General features: G+C 35.8%; 1 protein-coding gene across 1 annotated transcript in view; it reads left to right on the top strand.

Annotated features, from left to right (window-relative positions):
* The window catches only part of LOC106869934 (ferroxidase HEPHL1), a 20,747-nt gene extending 253 nt beyond the window's left edge, over window positions 1–20,494 (top strand). Inside the window, exons 2-13 of the mRNA XM_014915872.3 lie at window positions 1,137–1,381; window positions 5,672–5,884; window positions 6,678–7,011; window positions 7,829–7,938; window positions 8,886–9,063; window positions 12,722–13,026; window positions 13,540–13,733; window positions 15,969–16,119; window positions 17,038–17,250; window positions 18,118–18,361; window positions 18,629–19,254; window positions 20,046–20,494. Coding sequence (XP_014771358.2) covers window positions 1,137–1,381; window positions 5,672–5,884; window positions 6,678–7,011; window positions 7,829–7,938; window positions 8,886–9,063; window positions 12,722–13,026; window positions 13,540–13,733; window positions 15,969–16,119; window positions 17,038–17,250; window positions 18,118–18,361; window positions 18,629–19,254; window positions 20,046–20,374 — 3,142 coding nt within the window. The 3' untranslated portion in view covers window positions 20,375–20,494. The remainder of the gene's footprint in view (window positions 1–1,136; window positions 1,382–5,671; window positions 5,885–6,677; window positions 7,012–7,828; window positions 7,939–8,885; window positions 9,064–12,721; window positions 13,027–13,539; window positions 13,734–15,968; window positions 16,120–17,037; window positions 17,251–18,117; window positions 18,362–18,628; window positions 19,255–20,045) is intronic.
* The last annotated feature ends 2,006 nt before the right edge of the window (window positions 20,495–22,500 follow it).

Raw genomic sequence — 22,500 nt, 5'->3', positions numbered from 1 at the left:
TTCTATGATTCGAACTTGTAAACTCATCTTTAGCTTACCTATGACATATGTAATTTTCTAGATTTTGTATCGGGATTCTAGAAGCAGTAGTGTCAGGAATTAGGATTTCAACGAGAGACAGTTAATGTTTCAGAAACATTACTGACATTGAAAATGGCAAAGGTGTATCTGTAAGTCGATGCGGAACAAATATCGTAAGGGACATTGTTCTAGAATTAATATCTTTTCTATTACACTTTCCGATTTTTAATTCCTTCATTTGCGCACATACACAGACAAACACAGACAAACACACGCGTGCGCAAGTATGCGCGTGTGTGTGTATATATATATATATATATATATATATATATATATATATATATATATATATATATATGCACAAATGTGTGTGTTTTGTGTATGTAATAAGATTCTTTAAAATTGTGGCAATATTCGGCACTGGATACTGAAGCACATTAAGTCATAAATAATAGCATTAACATATTGAGTTTAAAATCTTTTATTTTAAACCCTCCTATATAGCAGCATTAATTCTAGTTTCTAAGCACTCGCCTTTCCCACTCTGTTATTATTATTATCTTGTAATTTACTAATCATTGTTTCTCTGTCTCTCGCACGCTTGTCCCAAGCTTCTATTTTCTGATGAAAGATTAACGTCCGAAACGTCAAACATTGTATTCCAACTAACAAGCGCATTAAGCTGAAGCCATATGTGTTTAAGTTTATTTCTACTGTGTTGTTCATTCTATACTCATTGCTTTTACACAATATACATACAAGTATATACATATATCTATTCATTTACTCATATACGTATGCATATATATGTGTGTGTATGTGTGTGTTTATGCATGTATGTATGTATGTATGTATGTATCTCTAACCCAAAAGATGACTATATATATACTTTTATTAATATTTAGCAGAAGTAATAGAGTGACTCAAGATCCGAGAATTTCGTGCGTTGGCACTTGTACATATTCATGTATGAATATATAAATGCATACATACATATAAATGTGTACGTGCACCTATGTGCACGCGTGTGTGCGTGTGAGAGTGTGTGTGTGCACGTGTGTGTAAGTACATGTGCATGTTCGATGTACGTTAATTGTTTGATCTCTTAATTTCAGGGATGCCGGAATATTTTTAAAACATGGCACAAACCGTATAGGGCACATTTACATGAAAGCTATTTATAAAGAATACACAGATGATACGTTTTCCGTGGAACGAACCAAACCAGGTTGGCTTGGAATTGTGGGACCGATTCTTCATGGAGAACTTGGAGATACTGTTTATGTTCACTTCTGGAACCGAGCCAGACGCCATTATTCCGTCCACCCCCACGGTATACGATACACCAAAGGGAATGAAGGTAAGAATGTACACACACACACATACACACATGCTTTTATTCTTGATCAGTCATTTGATTGCGGCCATGCTGAAGCACTGCCTTTAGTCGAACACATGGACCGCAGGACTTATTCTTTGCAAGCCTTAATCTATCGATATGTCTTTTGCCGAACCGCTGATTTACGAGGACGTAAACACACCAGCATCGGTTTCAAGCGATTGTGGGTGGACAAACACAGACACGCAAATATACACATACATACATACGTGCGCGCGTACACACACACACACACACACACACAGGCGGCGAGCTGGCAGAAACGTTAGCACACCGGGCGAAATGCTTAGCCGTATTTCGTTTGCCCCTACGTTCTGAGTTCAAATTCCGCCGAGGTCGACTTTGCCTTTCATCCTTTCGGGGTCGATTAAATAAGTACCAGTTACGCACTAAGGTCGATATAATCGACTTAATCCGTGTTTGTCTGTCCTTGTTTGTCCCCTCTGTGTGTAGCCCCTTGTGGGTAGTAAAGAAATAACACACACGCATATATATATATTTATTTATACATACGACGGGCTTCTTTCTGTTTCCGTCTACCAAATCCAATCCCAAGCAGAATGACACATTCAAATATGAATTGGAAGAAGTTCGAGGTATATAAACAAAATCGAATACATGTACTGAAAGAGTATGCGTTGATAGTTCGTTGGTCGGCTGTATTATAGGCGTAAAAGAATAGATTCACAATGAGCCTGATGTTAAAAACACCTGAAAGCAAGTCACAGGTAAGCGAGAAATTGAAAAGTCACAACAATGACGAAACATCGATGTCTTTTTCTCCGAGAACAGGATCTGATGTGAGTTGTCTCGCTTGCCAATGACTTACTTTCTGGTGTTTTAAACACCAGGTGCATTGAGCGTATATTCTCTTATGCCTAAAAGGTAGCGGACCCACAAACTAACAACACACTCACCTTCTGTATGTGTGTTCGATTTTGTCTATACTTATATATTTATAGACGCAGGAGTGGCTGTGTGATATGATATGTAGCTTGCTTACCAACAACATGGCTCCGAGTTCAGTTCCACTGTGTGGCACCTTGTGAGTGGATTTCGTAGACGGAAAATGAAAGAAGCCTGTCGTATATACAAATATGTGTGTGTGTGTGTGTTTGTGTGTGTGTGTTTGTGTGCGTTTGTCCTCCCAACATCGCTTGACGACCGATGCTGGTGTGTTCACGTGCCCGTAACTTAGCGGTTCGTCAAAAGATACCGATAAAATAGGTACTAGGCTTAAAAAGAATAAGTTCTAGGGTCGATTTGCTCGACCAAAGGCGGTGCTCCATCATGGCCGCAGTCAAAGGACTGAAACAGGTTTAAAGAATAAAAGAATATATATATATATATATATATATATATATATATATATATATATATATATATATATATATATATATATATAATATCGTTGCTCGTAAGTTACCTCATCATTTCGTTTTTGTCTTGCTTTTATATGTTGTATTATGAACTCCCTGAAGAGAAATATATGAGGAATCCCAGCAGCTCTTAGTTCTATGTGAAGTAACTCTCATTTATTTTGAAACATGTGTAGGAATTAAAGGAACTTTTATTTATATGCGTTTTGCTCCATTTATTATATATATATATATATATATATATAAAATACACGCATGGCGCTCAGATACACTAGCACTTACACGCACGCACACACGCCCACACATACATATACGCATATACTAGCACGCACACACAGATGCACTCTTATATGTACAGTTACGCACACGTACCCCCAGACACACACAGACACACACACACACACATGATTAATAACTTGAAAAGTCTAAAACGATAGCGTAGGAAAACCGTCAGCAAAACCCCCGCCCCGTCCATTTTCGTTAGTCACACTCCATCTGCCGACAGTCTATACCTTGATGTTGCTCTTACCGCCCTCTTCGTGGTCCCCATATACCTCACGCCCAGCAACAACAATATTCGTGTCTTTAGTGTGAGGCCGATACAAGAGTTTACAGTCGTCATCATCGCCATCATCATCATCACTATCATCATAATCGTCGTCGTCGTCATCGTCATCGGCGTCATCATCATCATCATCATCATCATCATCAATATCTCTATCATCGTCGTCGTGGTCGTCATCATCATCGTCGTCATCATCATCGTCGTCATCATCATCATCATCATCATCATCATCATCATCATCGTCGTCGTCGTCAATATCATCATCATCATCATCATCATCATCATCGTCGTCATCATCATCATCGTCGTCATCATCATCATCATCATCATCATCATCATCATCATCATCATCATCGTCGTCATCATCATCATCATCATCATCATCATCATCATCATCGTCGTCGTCATCATCATCATCATCATCATCATCATCATCATCATCATCGTTTCGAATAGTTACTGTGCTTTTATTTCCGTTTGAACTTCCGTCGCTGATTCTTCGACAATAAACAACGCTAACAATAGGAGCAGATTGATAATGGACAGAAAGAAAGGGAAAGATGGACAGGAAACTGAATAACTGAGGGAGGGAGAGAGAGAGAGAGAGAGAGAGAGAGAGAGAGAATGGACAAGGGAGAGAGAGAAACGGAAAGGGAGTGAGGGAATGGGAGGGAATGGGGGGAGAGTGGGTGAAAATATAGAAAAAGGTGATACAACTGAAAGAGTGAGAGACAGAGAGAGAGAAAGAAAGAGAGAGTGAGAGAGCGAAGGAAAATAGAATGGTCAGTGATGAGACAGAGAAGAGTGAGTGAGAGAGATAGACTGAGGAGGACAGAGAGAAAGAGAGAGAGAGAGAGAGAGAGACAGTTGTGAAGAAAAAGAGGAAGAGAGAGAGAGATAGAGAGGGAGAGCAGGAGCTTAGGGAAAGAAAGAGGGAAGAAAGAGACAAACGAACCAAGGAAAACAAAGAAAGGAAAAACAGAAAACGATAAGAAAGTACGATGAGGGAAGTGACGAGAGAGGAATGATATATATATATAAGAAGAGAGAGAGAGAGGGAGAGAGAGAGAGAGAGAGAGAGAGAGAGAGGACGTCCAGCATGTGTGTGAGAGAAAGAAAAAAGAGAAATGACACACAGACAGACAGACAGACAATCAGATAGGGTGAGAGAAAGTGACAGCAAGAGAGAAAGAGAGAGTAAGAAGAGAGAGGGAGAGAAGAATTGTGCCAGAAAATGTGTGTGATTTTCTGTGTGTGTATCTGTGTGTGTGTGTGTGTGTGTGTGTGTGTGTGTGTGTGTGTGTGTGTGTGTGTGTGTGTGTGTGTGTGTGTGTGTTCGTTCGACAGCAAAATCCTCTTAAACTAAACAAGTATGTCTAGACAGGCTTTTAAACATCAAAAAGTTCAAGACAGAAATAATTATGGCTTTTAGTGAGAAATGTGTTCATTCTAGCTTGTAGATTATATTTCCAACATTATATATTCCTCTCTGTACGGCAGCAGCAATTCCACTTTCTCTACTCTTCGTTCGATTTACATCTACGTATATATATATATATATATATATATATATATATATATATATATATATATATATATATATATATATATATAAATATGACTATATATATGTGTATACATATGAATACATATATATGTATGTGTGTATGCATGTGTATGCATATATGTATGTATATTTAATATTCTAGTGGCTATTCGTCACCTACCTTTGTGTGTGTGTATTTTGTATAACGTGTATTACTGTCGGTTTCAGTCCCACTGCACGGCACCTTCTGCAAGTGTCTTCTACAACAGTCCCGAACTGACCAAATGCCTAGCAAAGTGAATTTGTCACATGGAGACTGTCATGTATATATATATATATATATATATATATATACACATATATACCTATATATACATATATATATATATATATATATATATATATATATACGTACACACATATTTAGAAATTTAGATATTTAGATATTTAGAAAAATAAAAAAGAAAAGGCTTTTTCCAGTTATTTGTAAGAGATTTGGTTCCAAAATTTATTATAGTCAAATAATTTCAAAATATCTTTTTAAAGAATTCTAATTCCGTAATTACAAAAATATATCAATGTACATAATTTCACACCGGTTTCTTTTCTTACAGGAAATATTCATTATAATGTTTGTGAGTAATGACTTGCTAGTAACTTTTATTTAATGCATACACACACGCTCACATGTTTATATGCGCTTATAAAACGAAATATTATCCTGTTTTCAAATGGTAATCAGATTCCCTTTCTTTCTGCAGGAGCACTTTATCTGGACAAAACTTTTGGGCCGCAAAAAGTGGACGATATGGTACCACCCGGTGAACACTATCTGTATTCTTGGAATATCACAGAAAATTTCGCCCCTGCCAGAGATGATGAGAATTGTATAGCCTGGGCCTACCACTCGCACGTTCTAACCACCAGGGATGCAAACACCGGACTTATTGGTCCGCTCATTACATGCAAAGCAGGTAAAAGATAACAGTAGCACTTCTTTGAAACCTCCACATCACCACCAATGGGGTTGTAGTTATTTGTATCATCGTCTGCAACAACGTTTTTATAGCTGGTAACGCCTACATGGCCATCACATCATCACCATACATTTGGGACACTTGACAGCAAGAGGTCTAGTTTCGTCCACCCCATGTAGGTCTCTCAGGTCTTTAGGAGGGATATTAAAGGATTGTGGGCCTTTAAAGCCCAGGCTATTGCAATATTTTGATGGCAAAGTTGGAGTCTTAGGCACTATGCAGTGTTGCCCTATTCAAGCATTGTCCCAAAGTTTGGGACAAGTCACTCTAGAATATTCCAAATATATATTATGGCATATCTTTCCTGCCTACGCTCTACAGAATAGTGCCTCAATCTCTTGAATCTTTCCCAGTAGCTTATATGCTGGATAGAAGCTACCTTCTTCATGTAGCTCTGTTGGATTGCCTCAAGTTCTGCAATTAAGCAATTAATTTTACACTGGTTGGTGGTCATAGCTGGGAGCAATAGTCAAAGTGGCTTAGGACAAGTGACCTCCTGAAGACAATCATGTTTTGTTGATCTCTCGTTTTGAAAGTTCTAAGAATGCATCTATATATATTTGAGACATCGGATGTCATATTTCAGTGTTGCAGTCCATAACGAACTGTTCTAACTAGCTAAGCGCTTCCAAAGAGCCGTGTATGTACATGAGTGTGTGTGTATGTATGTGTGTGTGTATGTAAAAGCATATAATACCTTGTATCTCTTATAAGACAATCCTCGTTGCAGGTGTACTGGACGCCAATGGAAACCGACTCGATGTCAAACAAGAATTCGTGTTGTTGACTAAACTATTTGACGAGAACAAAAGCTGGTATCTCAGGGACAACCTGAAGAAATGTGGTAATCCAAAGTCCTGCTATGCCGAACATCGATCCCATGACCCTGATTTTATACAGTCCAATCTACTATATACTATTAATGGATATACCTTTGGCAACGGACCCGATTTTTCTACCTGCACCGGAACCACTATAGCTTGGCACATCATGGGCATGGGAAGTAATTCAGATTTGCATTCGATTCATATTGAGGGACAGGTTTTCCAGAAAGATCAACATACGTATGAATTTTCTTTATGGTTTCCTTTATATAATTTAATTTTGATGGGTTTTTTTTGTGTATTACTTCTACATATCTTTTTTTCTAGTTCCAGTAAACACTCTTTTCTCCGGTACCGCTGCAATGCAACCATTAGTCCGCCGGGTGAAGGATAAGAAACAATCGATTTGAGATACAGCAGACAATTTTTTTTTCTTTTGGCACAAAATAGCACAAATTTCCTTGACCACGAAGGATGAAAGGCAGCGTCGACTTGTATTCAGAGCGTTAAGAGCGGAAGAAATACCGCAAAGCATTTTATCCGACTCCCTGACGCCCCTGCCTGTTCCACGCTGGGCTCTAGGCCTGAAGTTTTGTGGGGCGGGGATAGACAATTACATCGACCTCAGGGTTCGACTAATACTTATTTTATCGACCTGGAATGGATGAAAGGCAGAGCTGACGTCGGTGGAATTTGAACTCAGAACGCAAAGACGGACGAAATGCCGCTAAGTATTTTGTCCAGCGTGCTAAGGAGTCTGCCAGTTCGCTGCCTTAACAACAACAACAATCACAATCTTTTCTACTATAGGCACAAGACGTGAAATTAGCAGAAAAAGGATAAACTATTACATCGAATCCAGTACATGACTTTTGCTTTATTTTATCGACCTCGAAACGATAACAGTCGAAGTTAACCTTAATGGTATTTCTTTATCATTCAACCCTCAAAGTTTCGACTAACGAGACAAATACTTACAAGAAAAAAAATATATATTTTTGTTCTTCCTCTTAATGAATTCATTTAATTTATTAATGCATTGTTCTTTGTACAATAGAGTAGACACCATCCGAGTGGCACCAGCCGTGTTTAAAACATCAGCTATGCGTGTTTCTCAACACCCAGGATCATGGCTCATTAGCTGTCAAATTGCACATCATTTCACAAGTAAGCAGTTGCATTTTGTTCAAAATAAATACTTAAATGAGTCATAATTATTTTTACGTTTATATTTTATGTACATATGTAAATCGTCATATGCACAGTTAGTAACAATGTAATCATAGATTTTAATGTTGTTTTGAGTTCAAATTCCACCGAGGTCGTCTTTGCTTTTTATTCCTTTGAAATCATTACCGAATATGTGTATATATATATGTGTATATATATATATATATATATATATATATATATATATATATATATATATATATATATACACACACACACATTATACGCACGCACACACACACACACACACACGCACATACACATGCACACATACACGCATATACAAAGGGCACATGTTAGCATGACGTCTGTAATGCAAGTTAAATAAACTACTTTAAACAAATCGATTTATTATCAGTTTGTACATACCAACACGGGGCGGAATCGCAGATCGGTGGCTATCGGACGCTGACGAAGGGAAATAACCCTGAAACTCGAGTCCGTTCGTGCTACAGATCACGATGAGAGGGATAACTTCCCTTGGCAAAACAAACAGGACACAGAAGTGTGTCGATAAGCCAGCTGGAGGAGATGCCCTCCTGGGGCTAAAAGCAACAGTAACATCCACCCCTAGGGGTCAGCCACATTTAAGTGGCAATATACTTCACTTTATCGTGCAGTTACTGTTAATACCTCGTTTAGAGAATTAACATTGCTTATATATATATATATATACACGCGCACGCGCACACACACACACACACACACACACACACACATACATACACACATATATATATATATATATATATATATATATATATATATATATATATATATATATATATATATATATATCGCCGCTTACTTTATCCTTGTTTTTGCTGTAGTATTGCTGATGGCTTATATATTTCTACATCTGGTCATCTATACTTTTTTTCTAGGTGGAATGTTAGCCTATTTGAACAGTCAAAAATGTGAGTCTAACTGGCTACACGACAGTGTAACCAGCCATTCACCAGTTAGTCGGACTTACTTCCTGTCTGTCGAGGAAGTTGTATGGGATTACGCCCCCTCTGGAATGGATCTCTTTCTTGGAGGTCGACTGGATCGTAATGGAAGGTTCGTGAGAAATTGAACAGTCTTGTTGTTTTAGCTTCTGTTTCTCTTTATTTTTGCCTGGGTTACTAGTTAGATCTATCTATCTATCTATCTATCTATCTATCTATCTATCTATCTATCTATCTATCTATCTATCTATCTATCTATCTATCTATCTGTCTGTCTATCTATTTGTCTGCTTGACAGTCCCTCTGTTGTTTGTCTGCTATAAGTCTATCTACCTACCGACCTAACCATGTATAAAGGCTCACACACATATATGTATGTGTGTGTATGCGCGTATTTATATACATATATGATAATACAAATGATATGTGAGCATATGCATATATACATATATGTACATACCTACATCTACATGTATATATATAGATGCATATCCGAGTACAGGACGTAAAAAAAAAACGTGTACAAAAAAGGAACGGGAACATAAACAAAGCACAAAAAACGGATTTTTTTTACGGACAACAGAATGAACACATAGGAAAACAGGGGTAAAATTAATTAATTAATTAATCAATCGATTACTGTCTGAGACATTTTTATGGTAGTAGAAAAGGCATTTTAATTCCTATTTCTAACTTCGGTGCGTGGCGAAGCAATTAGCCGACCCCTGATTATAATTAGGTTTATAATTACCGAATATGTGTATATATATATGTGTGTATATATATATATATATATATATATATATATATATACACACACACATTATACGCACGCACACACACACACACACACACGCACATACACATGCACACATACACGCATATACAAAGGGCACATGTTAGCATGACGTCTGTAATGCAAGTTAAATAAACTACTTTAAACAAATAAACTGAAAACCTTTATCAATATGTATTATATAGTTTCCTGATCACTGATAATATCATTCAATATCAGATATCTTTTAGACACAGGTCGATAACAATACTGATAAAATTTCTGTAATTTCTCAATAATACTTTTTGTTTTATTTTATTTACGGTTATATTTAATTTTGATTTTTTTCCAACTACTACTACTACTACTGCTACTACTCGTTGTGCTGTCGACTGATTATATATGTCCCAGCGCATGACTGGTATTCAATTTAATAGATTAAACCAGCAATCGATTTTGTTATCCTATCATGAAGCTATCAGATTCTGCTCGGATAAGGAGGTGTGGTAGTGGTGGGGGGGGGGAGAAAAGAAGATAAGTGAGAGAGGAGCAGGCGGAGAATAGTTAAAAAGAGAGAGGGGGAGGGGTGAAATATGTTCGAATGTGAAAAGAATTGAAGGTAAGAGGGTTGAGGTGGGACAAGTTGATTGCTCCTAGGTGGTGAATATATTTGTGTCTCTGTGTGTATGAGTGAGGTGTGTGTATGTGGTATGCGTGTGTGTGTGTGTGTGTGTATACGTATGCCTGTATATATACATACACTATGTATATATGTATGTATATACACACATGTGTAGATGTAAGTATGTACATATATGTGGGTATACATGCATACATATTCTTTGTATTATTATATCATCGAACACTACGCGTCCATTTGCAAGTAAGTTTTGACTTTTTATAGACATATATATATATATATATATACATACATATATATATATATATATATATATATATATATATATATTTATATATATATATATATATATATATATATATATACACTTATGAGATACAGAGAAAGAAAGAAGGAAAGAAAAAAAGAAAGACAGAGAGAACGATATTAAAGCAGGCTCACACAACCACACACACACACACATGCACACATATATTTATGTATATATATATATATATATATATATATATATATATATATATATATATATATATATATATATATAAATGTATGTATGTATATAACGGTATCAAAGAGACAGTGGCAATCAAAATAAAGACCGACAAAGATCCGGAAGCCTGCTTGCTGCCAGAACTGGATAAAGAGAAAATAAATATACAAAGGAATTATATATAAAAAAAAAATATATATCAAAAACGATAAAAAAAAAATGCATTGTATAAAGATGAAAGAAATATAATCAACAGGTATGAACAAGAAGAAAAACAAAAACAGCAACAACGTAAAATAAGCGATATATATATATATATATATATATATACACACACATATATATGGATATATATACATGCATATATATATATATATATATATATATATATATATATATATATATATATATATATATGCACATATATATGGATATATATATATGTATACATATATATATATATATATGCATATATATATATATATATATATATATATATATATATATATATATATATATATATATATATACATATATATTTGCACTTACATACATGCGTACACACAAAGGTATATGTATATATATACATATATCTATATATCTAACAGTCTATTTACTTGCACACGCGTGCATACACACACACACATACAAACACACGCACACACACGCATATATATAGAGTAAGAGGGGAAATATTGTCAAAGACAATTGATGAGGGAGAATTATTTTTAAAAAAATTACTTTAAGACTATTTCCTGCTTCTTAAAATTCAATGTCAAGACTCAAAAGAATATATATATATATATATATATATATATATATATATATATATATATATATATATATATATATATATATATATATATATATATATATATATATATATATACATATGTATGTATGTATGTATTAAAGAAAAAGATCAATTTATTGTTTTAATATGACAATATGATCGATCATCGATATTAAATTCTTGAGATTTGAAAATATGTGTGCCAGTCTGAGGAGATTTGGATGTGTTTGGGGGTGTAGCAGTGGTGGTGATGGTTGCTATCAGTATGGAGTGTGTATGTGGAGAGGAGTAGGTATGTGTGTATTTGTGTATGGGTGCGTGTGTGTCTGTGTGTGTGTTGTGGGGTGTGTTTTTACATATGTGTGGATGGATGTGGATAGACATATGCTCAATACATACAAAGACGCAAACCTATAGATGGTCATATATCTATCTATCTGTCTATCTATCTATCTATCTATCTATCTATCTATCTATCTATCTATCTATCTATCTATCTATCTGTGTACATATATATGTATATATATATATATATATATATATATATATATATATATATATATATATATATATATATATATATATATATACATCGCGTTCATACACACATAATTTTTCTCGTCTGGCCGTAAAGCCTTTTCTGTTTGTTTTCCTGTCTTGTTTTTTGTCCGCCATTACATTCCTCCATGGCTAGATTTAATTTGCGTATACAAATTTAATCTGCGAGCCGTTTTAACGATGCGTCCTGCCCAAGCTCGTCGAAACGCCGGTGTTAAAACGTGGGTGGCTGATGAAGGAGAATGTTCTCTATGTGGCTCGTGTGTTCTCGTCTACGTTTGTTTGCAATGTCCTGTACCCAGATATGCACCTATACATACAGGTGGATGTCGGTATGCACATACCTGTACGTATATATGCATATACTCATTTATTATTTGTTTATATATATATATATATATATATATATATATATATGCATGTGTGTGTATGTGAATGAATGTGTGTGTGTGTGTGCTTGGTAATGTCATTCGTATTTGTAATCCATTCCGTTTTAACGTATCACACTTTCTAGTATTGCCTCTCAAGTCTACGCTGCGAAACCTAACAGAATCGGTCGGCGCTACAAGAAAGCGCTTTACTTTGAATACGCTGATCGTACGTACAAGACCAAAGTAACTCGAGATAGGAAGGAAACCCATCTTGGATTCTTGGGTCCCGTCATTAGAGTAAACGAAGGTGAGAGGGTTGAGGTGTACCTGAAAAATATGGCTTCGCGCCCCTATTCATTCGTGCCCCACGGCACCCTTTATAGCAAAGATTCAGAAGGATCATTCTATCGCACAAAGGACCATCATCAGAAACATTTTGATAGTGAAGGTAATCCATTTTTTCTTTCTAAAAATAAATAATCACATCATCGAAATCCCAAAAGCTACAAATTAATGCCCATGATTAAATCAAAACAATGTGAATAAAGACGCACAGAATAATCTGCATGGTATCGGGTTAATCCCAGCCCCGAGTTCGATTTCGTCTTTCATACTTTGGATTTATAATAATCTGTACGAGTTGAGCGCTGTCGCACAACTGAACTTCTATATCGCTCATTCTCTAGACTTCAGACGTTGTGTTTGTTTAGGAATCTAGTCTATAGACAAACTGGAGAAGATTGTGATGGTGATGGTAATTCGTTAAAATGTTAATTAGTATTGCCACAGGAACAGTTGTTTTATTTATAAATTTGACATATAATGAGCTAATAATAACACCGTTGACAATATTTACAAGTGAGGTACTTATGTAACGCTGTCATTACTTAGGATTGTGTAAGCACTAACAGCTGTGGACTTGACTGCTTTTCAACTGTAAAAACTCATTGTTTATTTACAGAAGTAAACGGTTTGCTGACACAACCTGGGAAAACACAACTCTACGTTTTTGAAGCACCTTTCCTAGGAACACGTGACCCTTCATGTAAGGTTTTTCCTTATCAGTCAGGAGTGAATTTCTTGAGAGATATGAACTCCGGGCTCGTAGGACCAATAATAATCTGCAAAAAAGGGGCCACGTCTTTCCACAATATGGTAAGTATAATTGTAAAAAAGAATTAATTTCTACACTTCAGAATCTAGTAATTTATTTATTCATTTTTTGGGGATTTTTTTTTCACTTTCCCAATCACGAAAAAATGGCAGCAAGATTGCCGAACCATTAGCACATGCTTTGCGGCATTTCTTCCGGTTCTTAATATTCTAAGTTCAAAGGCGGCGAGCTGGCAGAGACGTTAGCACGCCGGGCGAAATGCTTAGCGGTATTTCGTCTGTCTTTACGTTCTGAGTTCAAATTCCGCCGAGGTCAACTTTGCCTTTCATCCGTTCGGGGTCGATAAATTAAGTACCAGTTGCGTACTGGGATCGATCTAATCGACTGCCCCCATTCCCCCAAAATTTCGGGCCTTGTTCTTAGAGTAGAAAAGAATATTCTAAGCTGAAAGCCGGTGAGCTGGCAGAATCGTTAGCACGCCGGGCGAAATGCTTAGCGGTATTTCGTCTGCCGTTACGTTCTGAGTTCAAATTCCACCGAGGTCGACTTTGCCTTACATCCGTTCGGGATCGATAAATTAAGTACAAGTTGCGTACTGGGGTCGATCTAATCGACTGCCTCACCCCCTCCTCCAGAATTGCTGCCAAAATTTGAAACCAATACGTTCCAGAAGATTAGGGTGGCGAGCTGGCTGAATCATTAGCATGTCGGACAAAATGCTTAGCAGCATTTCGTCCGACGATATATTCCGACAGATTTGAACGCAAATATACCAATCTCTGTTGCGTTTCCGCAGTGAAAAATAACTTTTCCTTTAAAACGAATGTATTTTTTATGGCATATTTGTTCAGCTGCATATATCCCGTCTTACTATAAATTCTCTGTTGCTACCGTCTTTTCTATGTTATCTCTATACACGTGGAGTTGCAATGGCCCAGTGGTTACGGCAGCGGACTCGCGGTCATAGGATCGCGGTTTCGATTCCCAGACCGGGCGTTGTGTGTGTTTATTGAGCGAAAACACCTAAAGCTCCACTAGGCTCCGGCAGGGGTTGGTGGCGAACCCTGCTGTACTTTTCCACCACAACTTTCTCTCACTCTTACTTCCTGTTTCTGTTGTGCCTGTAATTCAAAGGGTCAGCCTTGTCACACTCTGTGTCACGCTGAATCTCCCCGAGAACTACGTTAAGAGGTACACGTGTCTGTGGAGTGCTCAGCCACTTGCACGTTAATTTCACGAGCAGGCTGTTCCGTTGATCGGATCAACTGGAACCCTCGTCGTCGTAACCAACGGAGTGCCAACAACAACAATCTCTATACACAAAACACATCTCCATTTGGTCGTTAAAATACTGTCTCTGTACGACCTACTTTGCCCTTATTTATTCTACTAATGTGTCTGCCTCTGTTCACATGCCTTTAATATAATTATACAATTACTCAGACTAATATAAACCCACTGAATTAATTTAGTTTCGTCAGAAGTCATCATTCATTCACCTGGGAAAACTAAAATTTACATTATAATTTGAGATGGAATATTTGTATGAGTATGTTACGACGGTGATGACCTTATTACTGTTGCTGTTTGTGATGGTGGTGGTGGTGGTGGGTGGGCGTTTGGCACTTATTCGAGCCACTGAAGAATCATATAACTTTGTTGTCATCTATCATTTATTTTCTGTTTAAAATTTTCGTTATTATATTTCGATCAGGTAGACGTCAGCATTTTAAATTGAATTAAGAAGAAATGTGAAGTTGATCCACGTGTTATTTGAACTCATGACGTAAAGATACGTCGTTGAGCACGTTGCGAAATTTAGTCTGAAATGCTACCGTTTCTGCCAGTACACTACCTTCATTGATATCAATAAATAAGAATGAGCCAAATGATGATGATGATGATGATAATGTATTTATTTATTGCCCACAGGCGGCTAAACATAGAGGGGACAAACAAGGACAGACAAAGGCATTAATCCGATTAGACCGACACAAGTGCATAACTGTTACTTATTTAATCGACCCCAAAAAATGAAAGGCAAAGTCGATTCCGGCGGAATTTGAACTCAGAACGTAACGGCCGGCAAAATACTGCTAAGCACTTCGCCCGGCGTGCTAACGATTCTGCCAGCTCGCCGCCTTAATAATAATAACAATAATAAGATATAATAATAATAATAAGGCTGAAGTGAAGACCAAGTATATAATGGGTGTGTTTAACGGGCAAATATATGATTTTTACTAATTTCTTGTTTAACATTTCTTCTTCTGAAGGTAAACGTCGACAAAGAATTCGTACTGTTATTCTCTGTGGTGGACGAGAATGTGTCGTGGTACTTGGAGGACAACATAGCCACCTACGTACGAGACAAGAGTACACTAGATCGAATGGAAGAAGATTTTATTCGATCGAATTTATTACACGGTGAGAATATTCTCCATTACATCAAACAATTGAAAAATATATCAATTCACCAGACTTAATATTTATAGAGAAAATAATTGAAATGAATCATATGTTGTTTGGCTTCGTACTGTAGTATATCTAGAATTGAAGATTATCAAAGCATCTCTTACAATAAAGGTTATCGGAAAATTTCCAGACGTTTTATCCGACCTAATCACATATTATTATAACTTATCATCAATCGAATTTTATGAATGATATCACACTTAATCTCACATGATATAACATTTCATATATATATATCTCAAATCATTTTATATCTTATCTAATATTATATAAGTATTTAAGGTGGTGAGCTGGCCCAATCGTTAGCACGTCCGGTATAATGCTTAGCGGTATTTCGTCAGTTCTGGCTTCAAATCTCACCAATGTCAACTTTGCATTTTCTGCCTTCCGGAGTCTATGAAATAAGTATTATTTGATCTCTGGGGTCGATGTAATCGACTTAATCCCTTACTCCAAAATTGCTGGTCTTGTGCCACTATCTGAAACTAATACTAAAGAAGTGTTAATCGCAGCTCGCGATATTTCGGAAATATTTTATACAAGAGATCATTCACAGCATTAAATACATCACAGTAAACTAAATAAAATAAGTTGCAGACCAGTGACCGATGGTCACTTTGTTCACAATATATCGCTGGCAGAGACGGATTTTGTCTATCGCTCCAATGCGCAGGTGTACGCGGCTGACGTGAGCCAACCAGCTCGAAACCTGCCGGTCTCGCGTTCCTGTCAGCTACTGGAGGGCAGTAAGTGCTTGTAGCCCCTGCTAGCGCTGTATTTTGTCATATCGTTCTCATGATATCATAAACTACATATCTTTATCTCATCTATTCTCATCTTGCTGCCTGTATTTTCCTTACATATGTGAAGTCGTCAATGGATATGGTTATGCTAATCTGCCTGGGTTGGACATGTGCGTCGGGGACCGAGTTATGTGGCATTTGTTTAACGTTGGCAATGAATTTGATGTGCATACGATATATTTCCATGGTCACACATTCCATAAGCATAGAATGAACAGCGATGCTGAGGAACTTTCTCCAGCTTTGTCCGACTCAGTCATCATGGATATCGATAATCCAGGTAGGTCCTAATTGCTCGTATTCTTCAGCCAGTCTGTGTGTGTGTGTATGTTAGAGCTCTTGTGTGCATGTATGTGAATGTGTGTGTACGCGTGCGTGTGCGTGTTCGTGCGTGAGTGTGCATATGTATACATAAATATATACATATATATATGTCTCTGTGCGAGCGTGTGTATGTATGCATGTATGTATGTATGTATCTGTGTGAGTGTGTGTGTGTGTTTGTGTGTTTGTGTGTGTGTGTGTGTGTGTATGTAGGTTTATATGTACGCATGTAAATTTGTATGTATATAGAACAGATAGTGTAAAATTTTGATTCAGAGAATTAAGCAGTACTCACTGTAAGCTCGGCATTCGGAATCCGCTATCATTTTACATCGAAACCATTCACCGTGTATCGTAATGTAATGCGCCCCATCGCTCTCGGGGTGTAGTTCTTTGTTCATTGTCATTAATTTACGTGTTTATTATTATTATTATTATTATTATTATTATTATTATTATTATTATTATTATTGTTCAGTAATTTTATTTTTATAACGTGCTTTCACTTCACTACCGAGCGCAGCTCTGTGTGCCTTGGGTATGTGCTGTGGTTTGCTGTGATGCTCTTATGGTTACTGTATTGAAAGTGTTTTGCGTAGGATGTGTGCAGTGCCCAGTAGTGCAATTTTCTGTATGTTATATATATTTGTAAGTCCTGGTGTTTTTGTTATGTATTTGTCTGAATATTTTTTTATTATTTTTGATTTTATTATAATTATAATTATTATCATTATTATTATTATTATTATTATTATTATTATTATTATTATTATTATTATTATTATTATTATTATTATTATTGTTATCATCATTATTATTTTAGGGAAATGGGCGATTGTCTGCCGTACGGGTATACATTACCAAACCGGAATGCAGTTGCTGTACAATGTCAAAGATTGCGGGTACAAGCATCATCATCATCATCTTCTGCAGATGAGTGACTTTCATTGGTTCCCTAACCATGCCACGACGCGTTACTATTATATTGCGGCTGTGGAAGTCCAGTGGGAGTACGCCCCTTTGAAACGAGGGATCATCACAGGAGAGGAAATCACTGACCCCGATTCGTAATTTTTGTTTATTTAATTAATTTTTGTTTCTTTTAGATGTTTGTTAGATTAATTGTACAGCTACAATGATAATAATGTCATGTAAAGCACACACACACACACACACACACTCACAAATGATTATAACTTAAAACTCATTATTAACCATTCTATCAGAAACTTTACCATCATCATCGTCATCATCATCATCACCACGTTGATGAATATTTTTTTAAATTTAATTGACTGATGTGTTGATTAATTATATATATTTCTTTTTTAAAGGGAAGGCTACGTGTATGTGAGGAAAACAGGAAACTACATCGGAAGCGTTTATAAAAAAGCTGTTTATAGAGAATTCACGGACGAAACCTTCACGAAGATGGTTCACAGAGGCGAACGTGACATTCATTTAGATCTTTTGGGTCCTATGATCAAAGGAGAAATCGGGGACACTATCAAAATCGTTTTCAAAAACAAAGCATCCAGACCTTACTCAATCCATCCACAAGGGGTTCGTTACACCAAGCAAAACGAAGGACAAATTTATCTTGATGGATATCCTAACAAAAAAAGTGGGCAAGTCGCACCTGGAGACACGTTCATTTACACGTGGCAGGTAACAAAATCGTCTGGTCCTGGCGCTGGTCAAAGCAACTGTATTCCATGGATTTATTATTCCTCTTCAGAACCTATCAGAGATCCTTATGCTGGTTTAATTGGCCCGCTTGTTGTTTGTAGAAAAGGATATCTGGATCACTCGGACAGAAGAAATGACGTCGATAGAGAGTTTGCGCTCTTGTTTATCATAATTGACGAAAACCAAAGTTGGTATTTGTCAGAGAACATAGCTGCACATACGAATGTACGAGATAATGCAACTCTTCTAGCAGATCCTGAATTTTATCAAAGTAAGTCATTTACATTCGTATTTTTGTTGTCTTATCTTTTACATTAGTCCTTTGATAGCGACCATGCTGGAGCGTTGTCTTGAAGGGTTTCTGTGAACAAATCGACCTCAGTGTTCAGTTTTAAGATTGGTACTTATTCTATCAAACCAACCATCAGCAGTTGTCAGACGGAGGTGGAGGACAAACACAAACACAAACACACACTCAAATAAATATATACAAAATAGAGTATAGAGTATATACATACACACACACACACACACACACACACACACACACACACACACACACACATATATATATATATATATATATGTATGTATGTATGTATGTATGTATGTATGTACGGAGATATATATATATATATATATATATATATGTGTGTGTGTGTGTGTGTGTGTGTGTGTGTGTGTGTGTGTGTGTGTGTGTGTGTGTGTGTGTGTGTGTATGTGTGTGTGTGTATATACATGTTTTAGTGAAAGAAACCTAGTTGTTTTTTTACACTAAAAACATCTAAAGTAAAGTTTTTTCATTAACCTCCAGAACACTTCCGTGGACGCCCAATTTATTGTTTTGCTTGTGTGGACCCAAAATTTTTATATGGTACCCATGGGGACATGTGGGCTCCTATTGAGAACCACTGGGCTTAGTGACTAAACACTTCAAGACGTCTTAAGGCTGAAGAAATATATATATTATACATAGATATCATTGTACGCTCCCATGAAATTTTACCGAATCTTATGACGTCAACAACGTTCTTTATGTGTTTGTTTTTTTATCCTGTCTAGGTAACTTAATGTTCACAATCAACGGTAGAATCTATGGTAACAATCGAGGACTGGTTATGAAAATCCACGAACGTATCGCCTGGTATATAATGTCCCACGGTGGCGATAAAGATGTTCACACGGCACACTTCCACGGCCAGACTTACCTGCAACGCTTCGATGGAATGCATAAAGGTGATGTTCTCGAGGTTTCTGCAGACACTGCGAAAACGGTGGAAATAAAAGCTGAAAATCCGGGCAAGTGGATATTACACTGCCATGTAAATGAACATATCATCGGTGGCATGGAGACAGCTTACACAGTCCTGGCACCTGGAGAGCATTTATAATTAACGTCTGGTCGTTGATTGCTGTAGACTTTACGCCGATGATGGTGGTGATGACGGACATGTTATACAATCGAATTTTGTAAACTTTTGAAATAAATGGAAAAGACAAAAAAAGAAAAAGTATGTTGTAATTGTTGATTTGTTGATATTTAAAAAAAAGATATTGATTTCAAATTTTGGCACACAAGGTCAGCGGGGTTGGGTAACAGTGAGTAAATGTGTGACTCAAATCTAGTTGCATATTGGTGATGTTTAACGGTGGATGGAGGAAGAGAAAAAAAGGAGGGTATAGAAGAGACAATAATAATAATAATGATAATAATAATAATAATAATTTTTATTGATATGTCTGTCCCAATCTACATAAATGTATCTGTCAAGACCTACCAAAACTGAGCAAGTATAAAGATCTTGAAATAGAAATATATATATATATATATATATATATATATATATATATATATATATATATATATATATATATATTTATATATATATATATTTATATATATATATATATATATATATATATATATATATATATATATATATATATATATATATATATATATATATTTATATATATGTGTGTATACATATTTATATATATATATATATATATATATATATATATATATATATATATATATATATATATATATATATATATATATATTTATATATATATGTGTGTATACATATTTATATATATATATATATATATATATATATATATATATATATATATATTTATATATATGTGTGTATACATATATATATATATATATATATATATATATATATATATATTTATATATAGGCGTAGGAGTGGCTGTGTGGTAAGTAGCTTGCTTACCAACCACATGGTTCCGGGTTCAGTCCCACTACGTGGCACCTTGGGCAAGTGTCTTCTACTATAGCCTCGGGCCGACCAAAGCCTTGTGAGTGGATTTGGTAGACGGAAACTGAAAGAAGTCCGTCGTATATATGTGTATATATGTATGTGTGTGTATATGTTTGCGTGTCTGTGTTTGTCCCCCCAACATCGCTTGACAACCGATTCTGGTGTGTTTACGTCCCCGTAACTTAGCGGTTCGGCAAAAGAGACGATAGAATAAGTACTAGGCTTACAAAGAATAAGTCCTGGGGTCGATTTGCTCGACTAAAGGTGGTGCTCCAGCATGGCCACAGTCAAATGACTGAAACAAGTAAAAGAGTAAAAGAGTATATATGTGTGTATACATATATATATATATATATATATATATATATATATATATATATATATATATATATATATATATATATATATATATATATATATATACAATTGCAGCGTGGAAGGTGTTTATAAGCCATTTAAAATAACACACACAAAACTGTTAGATTCACTTCAACATTTAAATTTAATTTGTCAAAATATTTTCGTCGCTTTGAGACCGCGACCTGTTCACTGACAAAATTCCGTGCAGCACAAAATTTTGTCAGTGAACAGGTCGCCGTCTCAAAGCGACGAAAATATTTTGACAAATTAAATTTAAATGTTGAAGTGAATCTAACGGATTTTGTGTGTTATTTTAAATGGCTTATAAACACCTTCCACGCTGCAATTGTTTTCGTTCCAGCACACGATCTCAGATCAGGTCACTTGCTATGCAAGTGCATCTCCGTAATATATATATATATATATATATATATATATATATATATATATATATATATATATATATATATATACATAAAGACACACAAGCACATATGGAACCCTGATTAAGAGCCGAACAAACTGATTGGAAACGATCACATTCAATAAAATACTCCAACAGTGTTTCTATTCTGTCACTAAAAGAAACGACGAATATAAAATAGGATACCATTAAGTATATCGGTTAAAAATAAATTTCTTCTCTGCTCTCTAAATTGCCCCATTAGAAAGTTCAATCGTATCTACAAAACTTTACATAAAGATTAATTATTCTTTCAAGGGAGACCACTCATAAAATTTCTGAAGAGTTAGTTCCCTTGCATTATTATTAGACTGTATCGATACACTTTTCGTAAGTGAAGGTTGTCGAGTTAATTTATTTGAGATATAAACCTTAAATTTATTAGTTATTCATTTGTTT

The sequence above is a fragment of the Octopus bimaculoides genome, chromosome 22 (genome assembly GCF_046866305.1).
Source record: "Octopus bimaculoides isolate indiv1 chromosome 22, ASM4686630v1, whole genome shotgun sequence".
Lineage (NCBI taxonomy): Eukaryota > Metazoa > Mollusca > Cephalopoda > Octopoda > Octopodidae > Octopus > Octopus bimaculoides.
The sequence above is the reverse complement of the archived record's forward strand: the minus strand, read 5'-3'. Positions and strand labels throughout refer to the sequence as shown.